At 34.6% G+C, this 18132-nt stretch overlaps 1 protein-coding gene across 19 annotated transcripts in view; it reads left to right on the top strand.

Annotated features, from left to right (window-relative positions):
• PTPRM (protein tyrosine phosphatase receptor type M) overlaps positions 1-18132 on the top strand; it is an 826562-nt gene that overhangs the window by 479151 nt on the left and 329279 nt on the right. For all 19 annotated transcript variants that reach the window (XM_003817914.7, XM_063597202.1, XM_055102562.3 and 16 more), the window contains 2 exons: positions 10599-10907; positions 17393-17502. In XM_003817914.7, coding sequence (XP_003817962.2) covers positions 10599-10907; positions 17393-17502 — 419 coding nt within the window. The remainder of the gene's footprint in view (positions 1-10598; positions 10908-17392; positions 17503-18132) is intronic.

The raw sequence follows: 18132 nt of genomic DNA, 5'->3' as shown, positions 1-18132 counted from the left end.
CAACTTTTCTTTTGAGTTGTCAGCTTTTTCTTGTGATTGGTGGAAGTTCTGTATATAATCAATATCTCTCGTTTGTTTAGTGGTTGCCAATGTCTTCTATTCTGTGCTTTGCCTTTGACTTTTCTACTAAATACCTCTTTATATCATTTGTCTTTATTGTGTTTGGTTGTTTTCCCTTCTTTACAAGAATAAGGTTTTAGCTTAGGTTTTCACTTTCCTTATGATACATTTTGATAAATATGTTCTTAATTTTAGTGTAGCATAAATTATCGAGCTTTTCATTGATAGTTGGTGCTTAAGAACTATTTCTTTGCCCTGTAATCAGAAAAAAATAATCCCCTACATTCTTTAATTTAAAAAATTAAATTTGGGTTTTTGTGCTTCTAATTGAGTCAGAATTGATTTTTGTATATGATACAAAGTAAGAATCCACTTCTCCTAGCACCACTTGTGTTTCTCCCAGGAATCAGAAACACCACCTCTATCATATAGAACATCAGGATTTCTGTTGTGCTCCATGTCTGTTCTTTCAGCAACACCACACTGTGTAGTTACTGTAGCTTTTAAATAACTCTTGGCATCTGATAGAACAAAATTTCCTACCTCATTCTTCCTACGGAGTGTTCTATTTGGGGACCTTTGCACGTCTTTATTTACTTTAGAATCAATTTATCAAGTTCCTTAAAACTCTAATTGGTTTTAATTGAAATTGTAGTGATTCTATAGATTAGCTTGGAGAGAACTGACACCTTTACCATATTGAGTCTGCCCATTCATAAACATGGTATAACTCCAATTATTTTGGTCCTCACTAATGTCTTTCAATGAGGTTTTGGATTTTTATCTATTATTGGTGTCTTGTAAGATTTATTCCTGGGCTCCTTATATCATTTGATCTTGTTGTAAATGAAAAAAATTCAGTAATGTTTCAGTTTGATAATATACAAAAAATGCAGAGGAGTTCAAAATTAATCCCATATTTGGTCACCTTGCTGACATTTGCTATTTTTGTATAACTTGTAGGTCCTGCATGTTTGCCAAGCCTGTCACATTGTCTGTGTATAATTAAAGTGCTGTTTTTTCTTGTTTCATTCTTACACTTTTCATTTCTTACTGTACTGAATAGAACCTCCAGGAAAATGTTATAGTGAAACAGCTTAGATTTATTTTTTGTAAACAGATTATGGCGCGATGTTGATTTTACCTTTAATTCTCTGGGCATTTTAATAGACAATATTTTATTTACATGTATTGTCATTACTAGTATATACTAGTAGTAATATATACTAGTAGTAGTAATATATATATATATATATATTACTACTAGTGGTAGACTTCTGTGTACCACTTTTCTGCTTGCTTTCTGGTTTTTCCTGTTTTTCTACATTTCCCCTCACCCCTTGCCTTTTTTCTTTTCTTTTGTTTTTTTCCCATAATTGACTGAAATAACTTTTTTTCTTTAGATGAGTTACTTGTTGCTGAAGGTATTATCCTATGGCTATCTGTATAGTGATTACCCTAGAGAGTTTACCTTGCATACTTAAAGTTTATAGTTGATATCTTAAACTTCCCTTCCCAGTGATAGAAAGATCTTACAACACTGTAACTCTGAGCATTGCCCTACCTGTGTGTATGCTCTTGTTGTCGGCAGTCTAATTCTGTATATATAAAAAGCTCTAAAATTAGACAGTGTTGTTATTTTACAAACATAAGTTTTTATGTTTTTTTGCTCACCATTTCTTCTAGCATCTCAGACCTTCTTTCAAAACTCATTTTTCTTTTTGAAGGTGATCCTTTATTGCAGGTTCATTGGTAGTAAGTTCACTCAGGTACAATTCTTTGAAATTAGCTTTATTTTGTCTTGATCCTTGAATGATAGTTTTGCTACGTATATAGTTCTAAGTTGACATATTCATATTTTCTCTTTGTACTTTGAATATTTTGTTCCCTTGTTTTTTGCCTTCCACTGTTGTTGTTTAGAACTCTTTGGTCAATCTGCCATTACTTTGTAGGTGATGTGCTTTTTCTCTCTAGATGCTTTTGAGATCATCTCTTTGATTATTTTGGTGTTGGTGGTTTAACTACATTATGTTGAAATGTGGAATTTAATTTTTCTATCTTTTGTATATGTTATACTTTCTGTATCTTTTGACTGATATCTCTTGTCAATTCTGGAAATTTCTCAGACATTATGTCTTCAGTTAGTGCCTCTCCTCTGTTCCCTGTGTTCTACTTCTGGAATGCCAATTAGACATAGATACACCCTCTAATTTTGCCCTCCATCTTCCTTTCTTATTTTCTATTATGTTCCTATTTCTATTTTTCTGTGCTACATTCTAGATAATTTCCTCTGATCCATGCACTACTTCACTAATTCTGTCTTAAGCTGTGTCCAATCTTGCTGTCTAGTTTTATACAGTACATAATTAATGTCCTATCCATTGAGGTTTTTGTTTTATTTCAACAATGTTATTATTTCTAAAAGTTATGTTAGGTGTTTTTAAAATTGGTCATTTTCAGTGACGTATTACATGTTCATTTTTATAATTACATTTTTAATTTTAGAAGTGGCACGTAAATTTTATATTCTGAATCTGGTAATTTGAGTGATGTGAATCTGTTGTTTCTTATCTCTTTTGACTCTGTCAGGGCATCTTGTTTTCTGTTATTTTTGTTAATCTTTACTAGTGAGCTTATATTTGGGTGGGCTTTATTTGTGAAAGTAGGAGGCCTATATTTATGTATCAGTGTGTTTATAGAAGATATGTATTTGTGTTTGCTGGAATCAGGAGATGGTACTGACTGCAGATACTTTACACACTGTTATTCGTATGAGATTACCTTGAGAACATCATATGTGGCTTCCCTGCCCCTGGCCCATGGCTTAATCTTTGGATGCCGGTGCTGACATAGACAACTAGAGTTCCACCTTACCCTTTGTTTTGGATAAGGGACATGGTGTAAGGTGTTGCTGGAGACACACTACATCCTACGCAATTAAAAAAATTGTCTTATACTGGATCTGGTTGTTTTCAAATGGGAGAGTCCTTGAGAGTAAATGATATGCCATTCTGTTATAATCAGAAATTGTAATAATTACTTTATGGATGTATTCTTAATTTATTAATTTATCTAATTATTTGATGAGTTTGAATATTTTGTTTTCATACAAACACAATAATAATATGATATAATGAGTGGTTGTTGAGAGAAATTCTTAACATAAACCTTTGTCAAATACAGTTGCTATAGCCAAAGAAAGAAATAGTTCTATGTATTGTAAATCTCTATTTGAAATACTATGCCAAATAAATGATGCAACTCATAATCGCACATTAGGGCTGGTTGCAGTGGCTCATGCCTATAATCTCATCACTTTGGGAGGCCGAGGCAGGTGGATCACGAGGCCAGGAGTTCGAGACCAGCCTAGTCAACATGGTGAAACTCCAACTCTAAAATACAAAATTAGCCAGGCATTGTGGCAAACACCTGTTTTCCCTGCTACTTGGGAGGCTGAGGCAGGAGAATTGCTTGAAACCAGAAGGTGGAGGTTGTGGTTAGCTGAGATTGTGCCACCACACTCCAGCCTGGGCAAAAGAGTGAAACTCCATCTCAGAAGAACAAAAAAAAAAAATAAATGCACATTAGACTTTGCTTATTTACATTTAACTGGAACCATTACTTTAAGATCTGTCCTTTGGAGCCAGTATAGGCCCATAGCCTTGAAATGCAGCCTTTTTAAGCAAATAAAATGGAACATCTGAACATTGTTTTTCTTTTGGAGAGAAGTTTGACATTGTCTGGTGTACTTAGAGATGTATAATGTCTACAAGTCAGCAGTCTTACTTTTAACATGCACTAAGGGAAACTGGCCAGGAGGGCGTATAGACAAAGATGCTGCTCGTAGCACTGCTTGTAATAGAGAAAAGGTAAACTCAGCTATCTTTTCTGCAGTAAGGGAATGGATAAGTAAACTGTATTTTATTTATTTAATGTAATTCTAGACACGAGTTAAACTAACATAGCTTCAACTCTGCTATATTGAATGAAATCTCATGTTGCAAAAAATAGTAGCATTTTTGAAAATTTTTAAGCATCCTAGATATATATAATAAAAGTACAAAACCATGTTTGGGAATGATAGATAATAACCTTTGAATAGGAAGTAGGAAGGTGGCAAAATTTTATATCAGTAATATTTTATTTCTTTAATAAAAAGTGATCTGAAACAAAACATAAAATGTTAACATTTGATATTAGTGGATACACAGAATATTGTTTTATTTTGTACTTTTCAATGTGTTTTAAAGGTTTTATTACTTAAAACTTCAAAAACCCTAAACACCAACAAAAAATTATTCTGTTTAAAATGAAAACATATTTCAACCATTGTGACACTTCTAACCTTATTTTTGTACAGTTCATCATTCAGGGAGAATAAAATATGACATGTTATCATTGTTAAGTGCCTTACCAATACCCACATTTCTTTATTTTGGAAGGTATCAACAGTAAATTTCTACCCCTCTTTTTCCAACCTCTCTATTCAATAACATTTTTATTTTTTATGGATTTAGGGGTACAAGTACAGTCATGCAATATGGATATATGGCGTAGTGGTGAAGTCTGAACTTTCAGCATTCAGCAAGCTTTTTACTTAAAAATTTAAACTTAAAAAAATTCTCAAAATATTTATCCTGAAAGACTTGGTGAAATTATTCTGAAACCAGGTACCTTGAATGACTAGCCCAGGGTCCAGTATGTATTCTTTTACTTTATTTTTTAAATGTACTAGCCAAACCAAGAACTAAGCAAAGCATTTGGACATACTGCATTACCTAACATTCAACATTACCTAACACCGCTAGGGAGTGCTCCCTCTAGGCTGTCAGCTGTGGCCTATGTTTAGAGTGTTATTTTCCCTTACCTGAGATCTGTGTTCTTACCATAAGTGTATATCCTAGTCATTTTATTATATAAGATAATCCTGAATGTTTGCCATAACATGTAAATAAGAATTCCAGCTTTCAAATATGATGGAAGTTTAAATGATTAGTTTTTTAAATTTTAAATTTAATAATTTAAATTAAATTATTTAGCTGCTATGTAGATAATCTATTTCCCAGCGAGATGGGGCAGTAGTTTACTTACCTTTACAATTTAAGCGGAGTTCAAACCAGCATTTGGAATACAAGAAAGACATGGTGAGACTATGTCCATCTTAAACCAAGAAATAAAGTAGAATGATTTTGTGTAGACTTTGGCATTGTTACACTTTCCTTCATTTATTCTGTAAGACTATTTTTTTTTTTTTTTGCTTCTCTTAAACGAATACTGTTTTTGAAATTTGGCCTATTTGTTAGGAAGATACTATTCTCCCTTATATAGATAGGATTGTATGATTTTTTTTTAAGAAAATTAGATTGTTTCCAAGGGCATTTTTTGATTCTTGTTATGATAAAATGTGAAAACTATTAATGTGATATCTATGAAAAGTATTCTGGAGGAAAAATATATTCAAATTTATATAATTTTTAGGATAAGTTTGAATTCATTCCATTACATCACCAATACATAGATGCCTGTAGGGCAGTGTAAATTAAAGATTGTTGTATCCCAGCAATTTCAGCTTGACTGACAAGGTACTTTTTAAACTCTGGAAAGCACTGACCAATTGAAAGCCTTTAACTACTTCACCTAAAAACAAGGCCGTGTACCCAGAATCGTTGCTGCTTAGGAATACTGAATTTTGGGGTAGGCCACTATAATATTAGTTACTCGGACCTTTGCTCTGATTTCACTAAATAGTAAAGTAAAGGGAGCTATTGCTTTATTATTCTGTCACCCTCTAGTGTGACTGGTGAGGCAGGAGTACAATAGCTGGAGGTCCTGAAGGGGCCCACCATGCCATTCTGGTTGTTATTCCCTTTATTGTAATACACCTCCATAGAGTTCATTGAGAGGTAGAAAAGAGAAACCTGTTAGTGGAAGCATTGGTTGTAATCTATGTTTTTGATTATCAATGACAGAATCCTAAAATTATACCCAAATATCTCTCACAGGTTCTGAAATTGAGTTTCTGAAAAAGCACTGTAGTAGTAATAAAAGGTAAAGTGCAGAGTTCCAAAGAAATGAGCTGTGAATTGAACCTGCAATGGAAATTGATCCTTTCTGTCAGTTTTTGCCCTTGTTCATAGAAAAATAGGACTGAATGTAGAAGGAGCCAGGATCACTGATTAAATAGGATGCTGAAGTGCTGGAGGCTAGAAGTGGGCTTGCTCGTCCCTTAGGTCAGACTTCTCTGCTGGAAACCTGGCTCAAGCTGGCAGAAAAAGAACAGAATGAAAAATGCTGCAGGCATCAGTGGGAGAGTCGGTAAGAGCTCACTGACTGAGCTTCCTGCGCGACAGCCAGTGCACTTCTCCATACGGAGGCCATTCTCATCTCTTACCATGAGTCAGTGGGCCCACAGTGGACCCGCTGGCCTCATGATTCATGCCAACGGGGCCTGTCATGATACCCTTTCAGGGAAGCAGGGAGGCATCAGTGTGGCCAGAGGGTGTGAGTGTGAAGAAAAATGGCTTTGGTATCAATTCCATTCTCAGTAGCATCTTCAGGATTGTGAGGAAAGAGGAGAAATTTCCTACAACTAGTGGTCCTATGAATACTATATATTACCCTGTTATCTAACTGTAAGAGATCTATATTGTGCACATAGAATGCTTGTAATGCTATGCCACGTTTTGGGGGTACAGTGTTTGTATTCTACTCCCAGAAATGCAGTGTGAGTTGCAATTAGCCTACCAAAATTACACATTTCTGGTTATGAAGTTGCCATTTGTTTCCTACAGTGTGATATATTTCTACAGTGATGCCCTTCAGAGTGTTCAGTGATCATCAGTATAACTCACTAGAGTAAATGTCCTTGTGGAATGCCTCATTCACAGTTAGCAGCACACTAATGGAAATCGCTCTGCAGAAACACTGAAAACAAAGGTATTATAAAACACTAACTTGAGATGTAATTATTATAAATCCATTTCTGGATCAGAATTTAATTTTGCAAAATGGCAGAAAAAAAGTAAAAACAAAGAAGCATTGAAATCAGGCAATTTGCTTAGTATGAGTTAAAAGAATTGTCAGATTTCCTTAGTCATTGGTCATAGCCTATCAACACTATCATTAAAGGAGGCTGCTGTCATAGGTACATGGTAGCACATGGCATTTCCTTTATGTTATTGTATGTATCTGCTTTTCCAGCCATTTCCCCATCCCTCTTAACTTTGCCTTTGGACCCTGGTAAGAGAAAATAACAGTACTCCATCTGAAGTGGACCATGTCCCTGTGTCATGGTATTGATTTAACTTATCCTGTAAGCTTTTGACAAATGAGAATCAGAGTCAAAGAGGCCTTCATCCCTATCCTATGTTGATGTGACCCTTCCTACCCCCATTGATATTGACCCTGCCACGTTGATAGCATCACATTAGTAGGCACAGCAGAACTACAGACCATAGTCAAAGGCTCACAGAGGGCACAAAGGAAAATACTCTGCAAAAGCTTCCGTAAGATAGTTTTGCTTTGGTTAACTGTAGTTATGCTTCAACGTAAAGATGCAAAAAAGTGAGTGCCACCCTCTTTTCATCTAAGATTTAGACCTCATACAGCCTCTGTCTCCTGTCTGATTACCACTCATGACAATAGGCAATTTAGAGCCTTTGTCATAGAAATGATTGTTTTGTGTTAGGCTTAGCTATAGTACTTGGCAAATGTATGGGAAATGTGAGACATAATTTTACCATGATGGAATTCTAAAAGGTGCTCACAGAGAAAGGGAGCATGCATTTCAAGAATACTTGACCGGTACACAGACAGAAGCCTTTGTTTTCAGTCCTGAATTTTAATTTAAGTATATATTTTCTTGGATAAGGAATACTGAATGATGCAGACTTATTTATGCAGTGGAAAATAGTTTTCCATTGAAATTAAGTTAGAACTGTACTTCTTGTTTAAACTAATATCTGAAGCCTTTAGTCATTTTATTAGTCAGTAAAATTGATGAAAACCTTAGGAAAATACATTAGAACAGTCCTGTGATGAATAGGAGGCCTGGGATTAATAAGGAAAAGGGCAAAGGGACACATGTTGATCTGTGTATGTATAGGGATCTGAAGCTTATTAGAAGTTTTTATGAACATTCAACTAATGAAGCATTATATAAAATTAGACATTTCCGTTAAGTTGTAAAAGTTACTAGTCTAGGAAAAAAAACCTTCAATGTTATTTCTAAATAATTTATTTATGACATTTTCCCAACAGTAGTAATTTAAATTTGAAAAATTAATTTTGTAATAGGGAACATTCCATGAGAATGCCACTCACGATTTCTTGGAGGAGTTTTCATCTTTGGTTCTTAGATTTATTACAGGACAGAGTAGCTTGAATGATCTTTATTAATCCCATTTTATGATTGCAGCAGATATCTGGTAAATGCTACGTTGCATATTTAACATTATTCCATTTTAAACATTTTCATTTGTCAGAGGTTGCAGGTAAAAAGGGGGGATTTTAAGTTCTCTCTGTGGCATAATTGATGGAGAAAACAGACACAAAGAATGTATGTGCAAATAGGAATCAAGAAGGGAACTTCAACAATAGTCTAGACAAGTTTGCAGCACCCTGAAATGCAGGCCAGGCTCTCTGGTACAGCTGAACTGGGGAATATGGCCTTGACCCTCTCGTCTATAGAGTTAGCAGGAAAAGGGGGAAGAATTCCTCTCAGCACTTTTGTCTCAAGTTTAAATACATTGGATCTTTATTATATTGTACATTCTTTGGTCATGTTTTAGGTGAAGTCTTAGTATCATTAATATCCTGATTTCTTCTTATTTGATTCTCTTTAGTTTGGTAGAGAAAACAGTGGAGTGGGGACAGCATGATTTGTAGTTGTCAGATCTAAATTTGAGTGCCACAGCAAACCCTGACCCTGATCAAGTTATTGAGCCTACCTTGGTCACAATTTTTATGTCTATATATTAGAAATGAAAATATTTACAGGATTATTTTGAGGAATAGGAAATTTATAGAAAGCAACTCACACATAGTAAGTGTGCAATAAACTGTAGCTTTTATATCTCAAGTTTATTGTCCCTTCTCAACTGTAGATCTCTTTACATTCATATTTGGTGAGCACACTTCAGACAAACAAAAATCAAAATTATGAATCAAATGACCTATGGGTGTATAACACAGAACATTTTAGGTTAGGCTTTTCCTAAAACCCTGAATGCTAAATTTTTTGTAGTAGTGCATGGTGCATTATAAGTGCTTGGTAAATGTTATTTATGTAGTAGTATTTATTTTCATCATTATTTCATAAACAAATTTAAGCTTTCTCTGCATATATTTTGTTTTAAATTATGCAAAAATGCTTATATTCTCTCCATGTCATTTAGATTTCTAAGCTTGAAACTGTACCTGGAGCTTGGGCTAAAATAAGATTACTAAAAAATTGTCATGAACAGGCAAGAATTACTTTAGCATTGATTGTGTGGAATTCTATTCAGATTGAAATCCAAAAATACCTGTTCTGCTCAGAAGTTTATGTTCTCTTACTATATTATTTCATGTATAATTCTCAAGCTTTTACTCTTGTTTTCCAATTACATGATTATAAATTAATGTTTAAAGATAAAACACATGTATCAGTATTAAGATTGGTTTATTTTGGCCGGGTGTGGTGGCACACGCCTGTAGTCCCAGCACTTTGGGAGGCCGAGGCAGGCGGATCACGAGGTCAAGAGATCGAGACCATCCTGGCTAACATGGTGAAACCCTGTCTCGACTAGAAATACACACACACACACAAAAATTAGCCAGAGGTGGTGACAGGTGCCTGTAGTCCCAGCTACTTGGGAGGCTGAGGCAGGAGAATGGCATGAACCCAGGAGGTGGAGCTTGCAGTGAGCCAAGATCACACCACTGCACTCCAGCCTGGGTGACAGTGTGAGACTCCGTCTCAAAAAAAAAAAAAAAAAAAAAAAAAAAGCAGATTGGTTTATTTTATCAGAGACCCAGAGAAAAAGAGGCTTAAATAAGATAGCATTTAATTTTTCCTAATGACAAGTTTGGAAGTAGGAAGGTCAGGGCTGGTATGGTAGTTCAGTGATATCAGAGACCCTGGCTCCTCCTTCATCATTTCTTTGAATTCTTAACATTTAAGTGTCTCATGGTTCACCATGGCTGCCTGAGCTCCAAACATCATATCCTCCATCCAGCTAATAGGAAATAAGAAGGACCAAAGATGGTGAGCCCCTGCCTTTTAAGAACACCTCTCAGAAACTATTTTGGACATTTCATCATATATGCCATTCATCAGAACTTAGGCACATGGCCACATCCATCTGCAGAAAATAATGGAAACTTTCATCTTTATTCTGGGTAGCCAAATGCCTAGCCAAGATTTAGGGATTTATTATCCAGGAAGAAGAGGAGACCAGGTGTTGGGGACAACTGGGAATATCTGTGACCTTTGGGATTGACCTGAGCCTTTATCTTTCTTCTCTCTCATGTTTTCTTTTGTCTTCTTTTCTAAATAGATCCCATGCGAGGCCCAAGAAAACTAGAAGTAGTGGAGGTCAAATCTCGGCAAATCACTATCCGCTGGGAGCCATTTGGATATAATGTAACTCGTTGCCACAGTTATAATCTCACTGTCCACTACTGTTACCAAGTTGGAGGACAAGAACAAGTGCGAGAAGAAGTAAGCTGGGATACAGAAAACTCACACCCTCAACACACGATCACTAACCTGTCACCATACACCAATGTCAGTGTGAAACTGATCCTCATGAACCCAGAGGGCCGGAAGGAAAGCCAAGAACTCATAGTGCAGACAGATGAAGACCGTGAGTACCTTTGAATGATATGTTTGTGTAAAACATGTTCTTTCAAAAAACAACTTTTGTTTCGAGATCTTTGCTGTGCAGATGGAAGAAAGAACTACTTATTTTGTTGAACAACGCAACTGTGTATCTGTACTCTGTATTCTTAAGCGCTGATTGAAAGAGGGAAGAGGGAGTAGAGATATAGAAATGTCATTCTTTATTACTCATACAGTTACTTTTCTATATATAATCATTCCATATTGCTCTCAATAGTTCTTCAAGTTTTATTTCATTGGGCTGAAAAATTGTTGTTTTGGGTATTAGATTATTTATATAAAATCATTGGACTGAAAAATTGTTGTTTTGGGTATTAGATTATTTATATAAAATGTTTACCTAAATATATTTAAATGGCATTCTGAAACATTTTTCATAGTTCAGATAAAATTTCAGCACTAAATAGGGGCTGCCCTTGCTTTTCAACACAGTCTTGAGAAACTGTAAGTTGGTGGTCATGAAACAGGCCATTTTTCTCCACAGGAACAATGTTGAAACCGGATGTTACTTTAATAAACAACTACTTAACAAATAAACCATGCATGTCACCAGTAACGCATCAAAAAAGCAAATATACAGGAAACCTCCATAATAATTTAAAACAGTAAAATTATGCCTTGAATCTCAATGCGTGGATATAAATGTTTCTTTACACAGATGACACAGGGAACCCTTGTGTGTAATGACATATTCATATAGTACATAAAATACAATGGTAGTATATCATAAATTTGACCTAAAAATCATTTTTCCGGCATCAAAATGATTGACAAAGAATGTAGGAAGCCCATTAAACGAATGAACTGACTATTCCTAAGAAAAATAGTTGTTTAGCTTTTTGTTTCTTCATGTAACTGATAATGTAATTTTGACCTTTGATTAAATCGTGAGTTGAATGTTTAGACTACTTTATCGTTTCATTTAAAGAGCTAAAAAAGTATTTTTGAGTGTTTCTACCTACCCAGCACCTGCGTATTTTTGTAGAAGAAAAACATAGAAATAGCTGGAGTAGATGAGGAACTCACTGCACATCCTCTCTTTCCTCTTTTATTGTCCCTCAAGTCCTGCTTGTGTTGGTTCCTCTCAAGCAGTTGTTTGAGAGGGAGTCTAAGTTTGATGGAAGCCACTCAGGCAAGGCTGAGACCAGAAGCTCTATTTCTGTTTCTTCCAACTCTCTCTCATCTCCCAGAAGAGGAGAAGATGGTGTCCACATTGTCATCAAGTTATGGCTGGCTCCTTCCTGCCTTACATTTCTCTATTGACTCTGGTCCTAACATCTGTTGTTTCTACTTCCAAAGTTTTAGATTGTTCTTTTCTGTCAATTGCCATTGGCTGTATTCAAATCCTTATTATTTTATGCTGAAATTTCTATAATTGTTTCTACCTTTTCTTTGTGGTTCCAGTCTTTTTCTATTCTAATGTCCCCCTACTCACTCACTAACTAATCTTAAAAATGTATTTTCATCTTGGCTCTCTCTCTACAAAAGTCTTGAGTGGCTCTTCACTTAATCTTCATTCCAGTGCCTTGGCTGTCAAGGTCTTCTATATTCTTGGCTCATATTCTAGGAGTAATAACTTCTCCTTCACATCAGCTTGTTCTGCAAAGCCATCCCTGAGTGCTGGTCCCTGTGCCTGCTCTGTGCATCCTGGGCTTCCCATCGTTGCCTGATTGTTCTCCTTGGCCAGTCGGGGGCTCTCCTGGCTGCTTCTCAAGCTTGCCTACTCTGCTACCTGCTGAAGCTCTCCTCAATTTCAGGTCCTTCACATAGCTGTCTCCAGCTCTTCAGTCTATGTTATTCACATCCCTCTGACCTTAATTGTACTTCATAAGATCCTTAAATCTCTGACCCTCAATTTCCTGATCTGAGAAGTGAGAATAATAACAATTCTTAGATACATTAGGGATAGAAGAAATTTACGTGGAGAGCTGGTTGTAGCTGTCAGTAAGGGGCCTTTCTTAGTATTGTAATGATTCATAGCCACTCATGATTCTTCTTTACTCCCTCATTATGTTATTTGTATGTATTTTTTTCCTTTTATTGTAAACTACTTGACAAGAAGTACTGTCTGTTTTTCTTCTATAGCAATAGGCGTGATATTGAATAAGTAATAAACACCCCAAAATACCTTAGGTCTTTAAATGAAATAATAAAGTATTGTTGATAAGCATTTAATTCATGTTTTAATAAACAATAATGGTTACATCAATGAGAGAAATAAAATGCAGTCACTTCCAGATATATATTGCTAAAGCATGAACCTATTGAACACTATGGGTTTCAAATTGAGAACTGTCATGAGCTAGGAATTCTGTTAAATTCCATGAAAACATGAGGACAGAATTACTTTGTTTGTTTAAATTATCTTGGTAGTCCCTGAAGCTGGAGCATGCATTACTTCCAAATAAAAATCTATTGTTTTCCTAGCACACTAGCATTTCATTAATTAGAAAAAATTTTAATTTCAAATTATATTTTGTAACCCCTCCAAAAAAAATACCTCAGAAAAGGCAAAGAGAAGAAAGAAATAGAATAATTGTCAAACAGTATCCAGTTTGAAGAGAAAAGAATTGGGGAGTCACTTTGTTTATCCATCAACAAAAGTTATAATTCATTGAACATTGTGAGTTTTATTATAGTATAATACTTTTATTGAAATACAGTTTTTTTCATCAGAAATTGTGTGGGAAAAAGTTTACCTTTCATTAATGTTAGTAGAATCCTATACAGCCCAGGGATAAGTTGTACAAACTTAGGTATTATGGCTTTATATCCCAGATCCTGAATTCCCAGAGCTTCTAAAAATAGGTACTAGACCTAAGTTACTATGAGGTACTATCTTCCGTAACTTAATTAGTAGTATATTAATTATTTATTCATATTGTTTTAATTTACATTGTCTTTCTCTGACCTTAAAGTGATTATCTGAATCCCCATTAGGGTTTCCTGTCAACTATTCTACTGCCATTTACCACAGGGTCACCACCAGTACATTCTAATAAGTCCATCCTTCTGAGATATCCTCTTCCTAACATGATTTTGAATACCTCCTATGTCATATTACTGTTAGTATTTTCTTTTATATGAATTGAATGAAACAAATATTTGTTTTGTCTAACTCTTCACCTTCTTTACATCTGCACATGGATTAACACATACTTTCAAATAAGAAATATCATTGGCTGCTCCGCCTATGGAGTAGCCATTCTTTTATTCCTTTGCTTTCTTAATAATCTTGCTTTCACTTAAAAAGAAAAAGAAATATTATCACAAAATAGAGTCACTCATCTTAGTTATCTTGATGGTGTGAGAAAACTGATGATGTCATCATCATAAACACTTTCCAGGTTAAGAGGAAGAGACTTAGTCGAGTTTTCTCAGGCATGGCCTGTTTTAGTTCAACTTCTAATTATGATGAACATTTTAGTCTCAGAGCTTGGAATTCCAGTGTTCTTAGAACTCACCAGTGTTGTCATTTCTAATGTTTTTTGTTGCTTCAATGTAGTCGTATATAAATTTCTTCAACATAGGACTAACAATTATTTTCATATTTATGTGCTATTTAGGGTTTCCATGTTAAAATTAACTTGGCTGGGTATAGTAACTCATGCCTATAATCCCAGTACTTTGGGAGGCCAACACAGGAGGGGACCACTTGAGCCCAGGAGATTGAGACCAGCCTGGGAAACATAGTGAGACCCTATCACTACAAAAATTAAAAATAAATTAGCCGGCATGCTGGTGCATACCTATGGTCCCAGCTACTCAGAAGGTTGAGGTGAGAGATCACTTAAACCTGGGAGGTTGACGCTGCAGTGTGCAATGCTAGCCCCACTGCACTCCAGCCCGGATGACAGAGCAAGACCCTATTTCCAAAAAACAAAAAATCAACTTAATCCAACTTCATTTTAGGAATGAGGCAAATGTGACCTAAAGAGGTTCAATGATTTGTCCAAATTGCACAATTTAATCATCTGTTAGTCTTAAGTCAGAACCCAGGCCTCCCATATGAATCAGCATGTTTTTTCTGCCAAACAACACTTGACTTTAATTGGAATAACTGTAAATGTTCTACATTTATATATAAGTAGCCTCTAATCTCAAAAAAATAGGCATACTATCTATGAGTCCTTTTGAAATCCTAGGCAGGCTTTCCAATCTGTGATAGTCTTAGCAATCATTAAAAAACTGCTCACATCCTCTCACAATCTAAAACATTTTTTCCAACCCCTTTTAAAAAAGTTTATTGAGATATGTTTGTCCATTCACCATTTGATAAATATTTGGGTTGTTTTCACTTTTTGGCTATTATGAATAATGCTGCTATGTATATTCATGAACAAGTTTTTTAATTAACATTTTTTTCACTTTTCCTGAGTACATACCTAGGAGTGAAATTGTTGGGTTATGTTGTAAATCTACCGGTGTTTAACCAATTGAGGCACTGCCAGAGTGTTTTCAAAGTAGCAGCATGACTTTACCTTCCCTCCAGCAGGGTATGGGGTTTCCGATTACTCTTCCTTCTTGCCAGCACTTGTTATCATGTCTTTTCGTTATAGTAATGCTAGTGGGTATGAGGTGATATCTCATTATGGTTTTGATTTACAGTGCTTGCTAGCTAATGATACTGAGTATCTTTTCCTGTGCTTATTGACTATTTGTTTGTCTTTTTTTGGAGAACTGTTTATTCAGGTCCTTTGCCCATTTCTAATTGTACTATTTGTTATCTTATTATTGGGTTTTAATATTGTTACTTTTATAGTCTAGATACAAATCTCTTATATATGTGATATGCAGAAGCCTTCTCCCATTCCGTGTCTTGTCTTAATAGTGTCCTTTGATGCCCAAAAGGTTTTCATTGTGATAATGTACATTTTATCTAGATTTTCTTTCATTGCTTTTGCTTTTGGTGTCATGCCTAAGCAATTGTTGCCTGATCCAAGGTCATGAAGATTTATTTATGTGTATGCTTTCTTTAAGAGTTCTATAGTTTTGGTTCTTACAGTTAAGTCTTTAAACTATTCAGATTTAATTGTTATATATGGTGTGAGATAGAAATCCAACTTCATTCTTGTGCATGTGGATATCCAGTTGTGCCAGTAGCATTGGTTGAAAAGATTAATCTATCCTCATTAAATGTTCCCAGTACTCTTACTGAAAATCAATGTACTGCAACTGTAAGGGTTTCTTGAGTACTGGGATTCTCAGTTTGATTCCATATCTATATCTATCTATCTATCTATCTATCTATCTATCTATCTATCTATATATCTTTATCTATGTAAAGATATATATGTCTCCTATGCCAACACCACACTGTCTTGATTACTGTAGCTTTGCAGTCAGTTTTGAAATCAGGACGGGTGAGTTCTCTCCGACTGCTTATTGGTCATTCACTTCATCACCAAAAAATGTGATCATGTGCCCCAAAGTATATGCATATTTATAAACAGGATAGCTATTTTGTAAATAAGATAGGCATACTAGTACACTAAATTGTATATAACATGAAGCATACTAAAAAACTACATTTAAAATGATGATGGGATAAATAATATTTTATAATGATATTGAATATTATTTTATAGAAAATTGGCAAATAACATCTTCACTTTTGTTAGTTTTTTTGCAAACTTATAAGAAGGTGTTATGTATTTTAAGTTTTGAAAAATGGCATCAAACTTCCCCCAAATCACATATAGTATTAACAAATAAAATAATGTTTAAAGACTATATTGTTATTTCATCTATATCAACTTCTACTTTGTATGTATTTTAATAGATATATTAGTACAGTAGTTCATATATATTTTTAGCGTGGTTTTATCATTCAGCGTTATGGTTATAACTTGAATCCCTGTGATATATAACTGTTATTTACTTTCAATCTTTTCAGTACTTTATTTTATAACATAACTTACTAAACCATTTGACTTGTTTCTCATTTATTATTATTACAAAAATCACTGCTTTGTGAACATTTTTGTATATGTCTCCTGGTGCATATATGCGAGAATTTTACTAGGGAATATACCTGCATGTGGGACCATTGGGTCATATGTTCTGTGCATCTTCAGCTTTACTAAATACTATTAATAATTTTCCAAGGTGGCTCTACCAGTTTACACTTCCGCAAGGAGTATGTGAGAATTCTCATCACTTGAAATCCTTCCTCATTTCTTTTGGAAGAGTAAAAACGTTTATTTAATAGATGGGACTGAGCTCTGTCTAATTGATTAAAACTTTTAAGAAAAAAATGATAAAGTTATTCTTTTAATCAAGACAGTGTAGCTAAAATGGTTTAAGATTCCAGATTTTTAAAGAAAAATTGAGTGTATGTGTGGACTATTAAAATCTTTTCTCTCAATAGAAGGTTAAAACCAAGTCTAGAAAAATCTACTTTTTAATTGTTTATTACTTAAACATTTATTTCCTCCCACCCTCCTTTAGTCCCAGGTGCTGTTCCCACTGAATCCATACAAGGAAGTACCTTTGAAGAGAAGATATTTCTTCAGTGGAGAGAACCAACTCAAACATATGGTGTAATCACTTTATATGAGGTAATATATATGTTTGTTAGTAATTTTTAATTAGAAATACTCATGATAATGTAGGCTATCTAGTATTTAAAAATGCATACTTACATAATATATTTTAGAAGTTTAATGCTTTCAGTAGTTATAATGGTTGTTATATAGAAGAAAATTGTAAAAATAAGTTTTTGAATTATATATAATTTGAGGATTTAGCTTTACAATGAGTTGGACCTTTCCAGATTATATGTTATTATATGTTAAGACACAGCATTACATTTAAAAATCACCTTTATTAAAAACAATAAGTATTTTGAAACATGCATTGATTATAAGACAAACACAGAATTCTATTCTTCCTTAGCTATTAAATATTTTACTACTGAATTATAGAAGGACACTGATTATCCAGTTAGCAAAGTCAATAAATATTGTCTCAGGGCTAACAATAGAATAATATCTTTTGGTTTCTTAGTATTACCAAAACATCCTTTCGACTTCTGTGACATAGTTTTGTCTACTGAGGCATATCAAATGGTTGAATGATAGATAGCAGAGAAGAATTTGATGAATTGTTCAAGGAAAAAAGTAACAGCAATAACAGGGTGACATTCATCATCACATCTGTGCAAGCATCATTTCACTATGCCTATTGTC

This window comes from Pan paniscus, chromosome 17 (assembly GCF_029289425.2).
Source record: "Pan paniscus chromosome 17, NHGRI_mPanPan1-v2.0_pri, whole genome shotgun sequence".
NCBI classification, from domain to species: Eukaryota; Metazoa; Chordata; class Mammalia; order Primates; family Hominidae; genus Pan; species Pan paniscus.
This window is presented reverse-complemented; position numbering and strand designations above follow the sequence as displayed.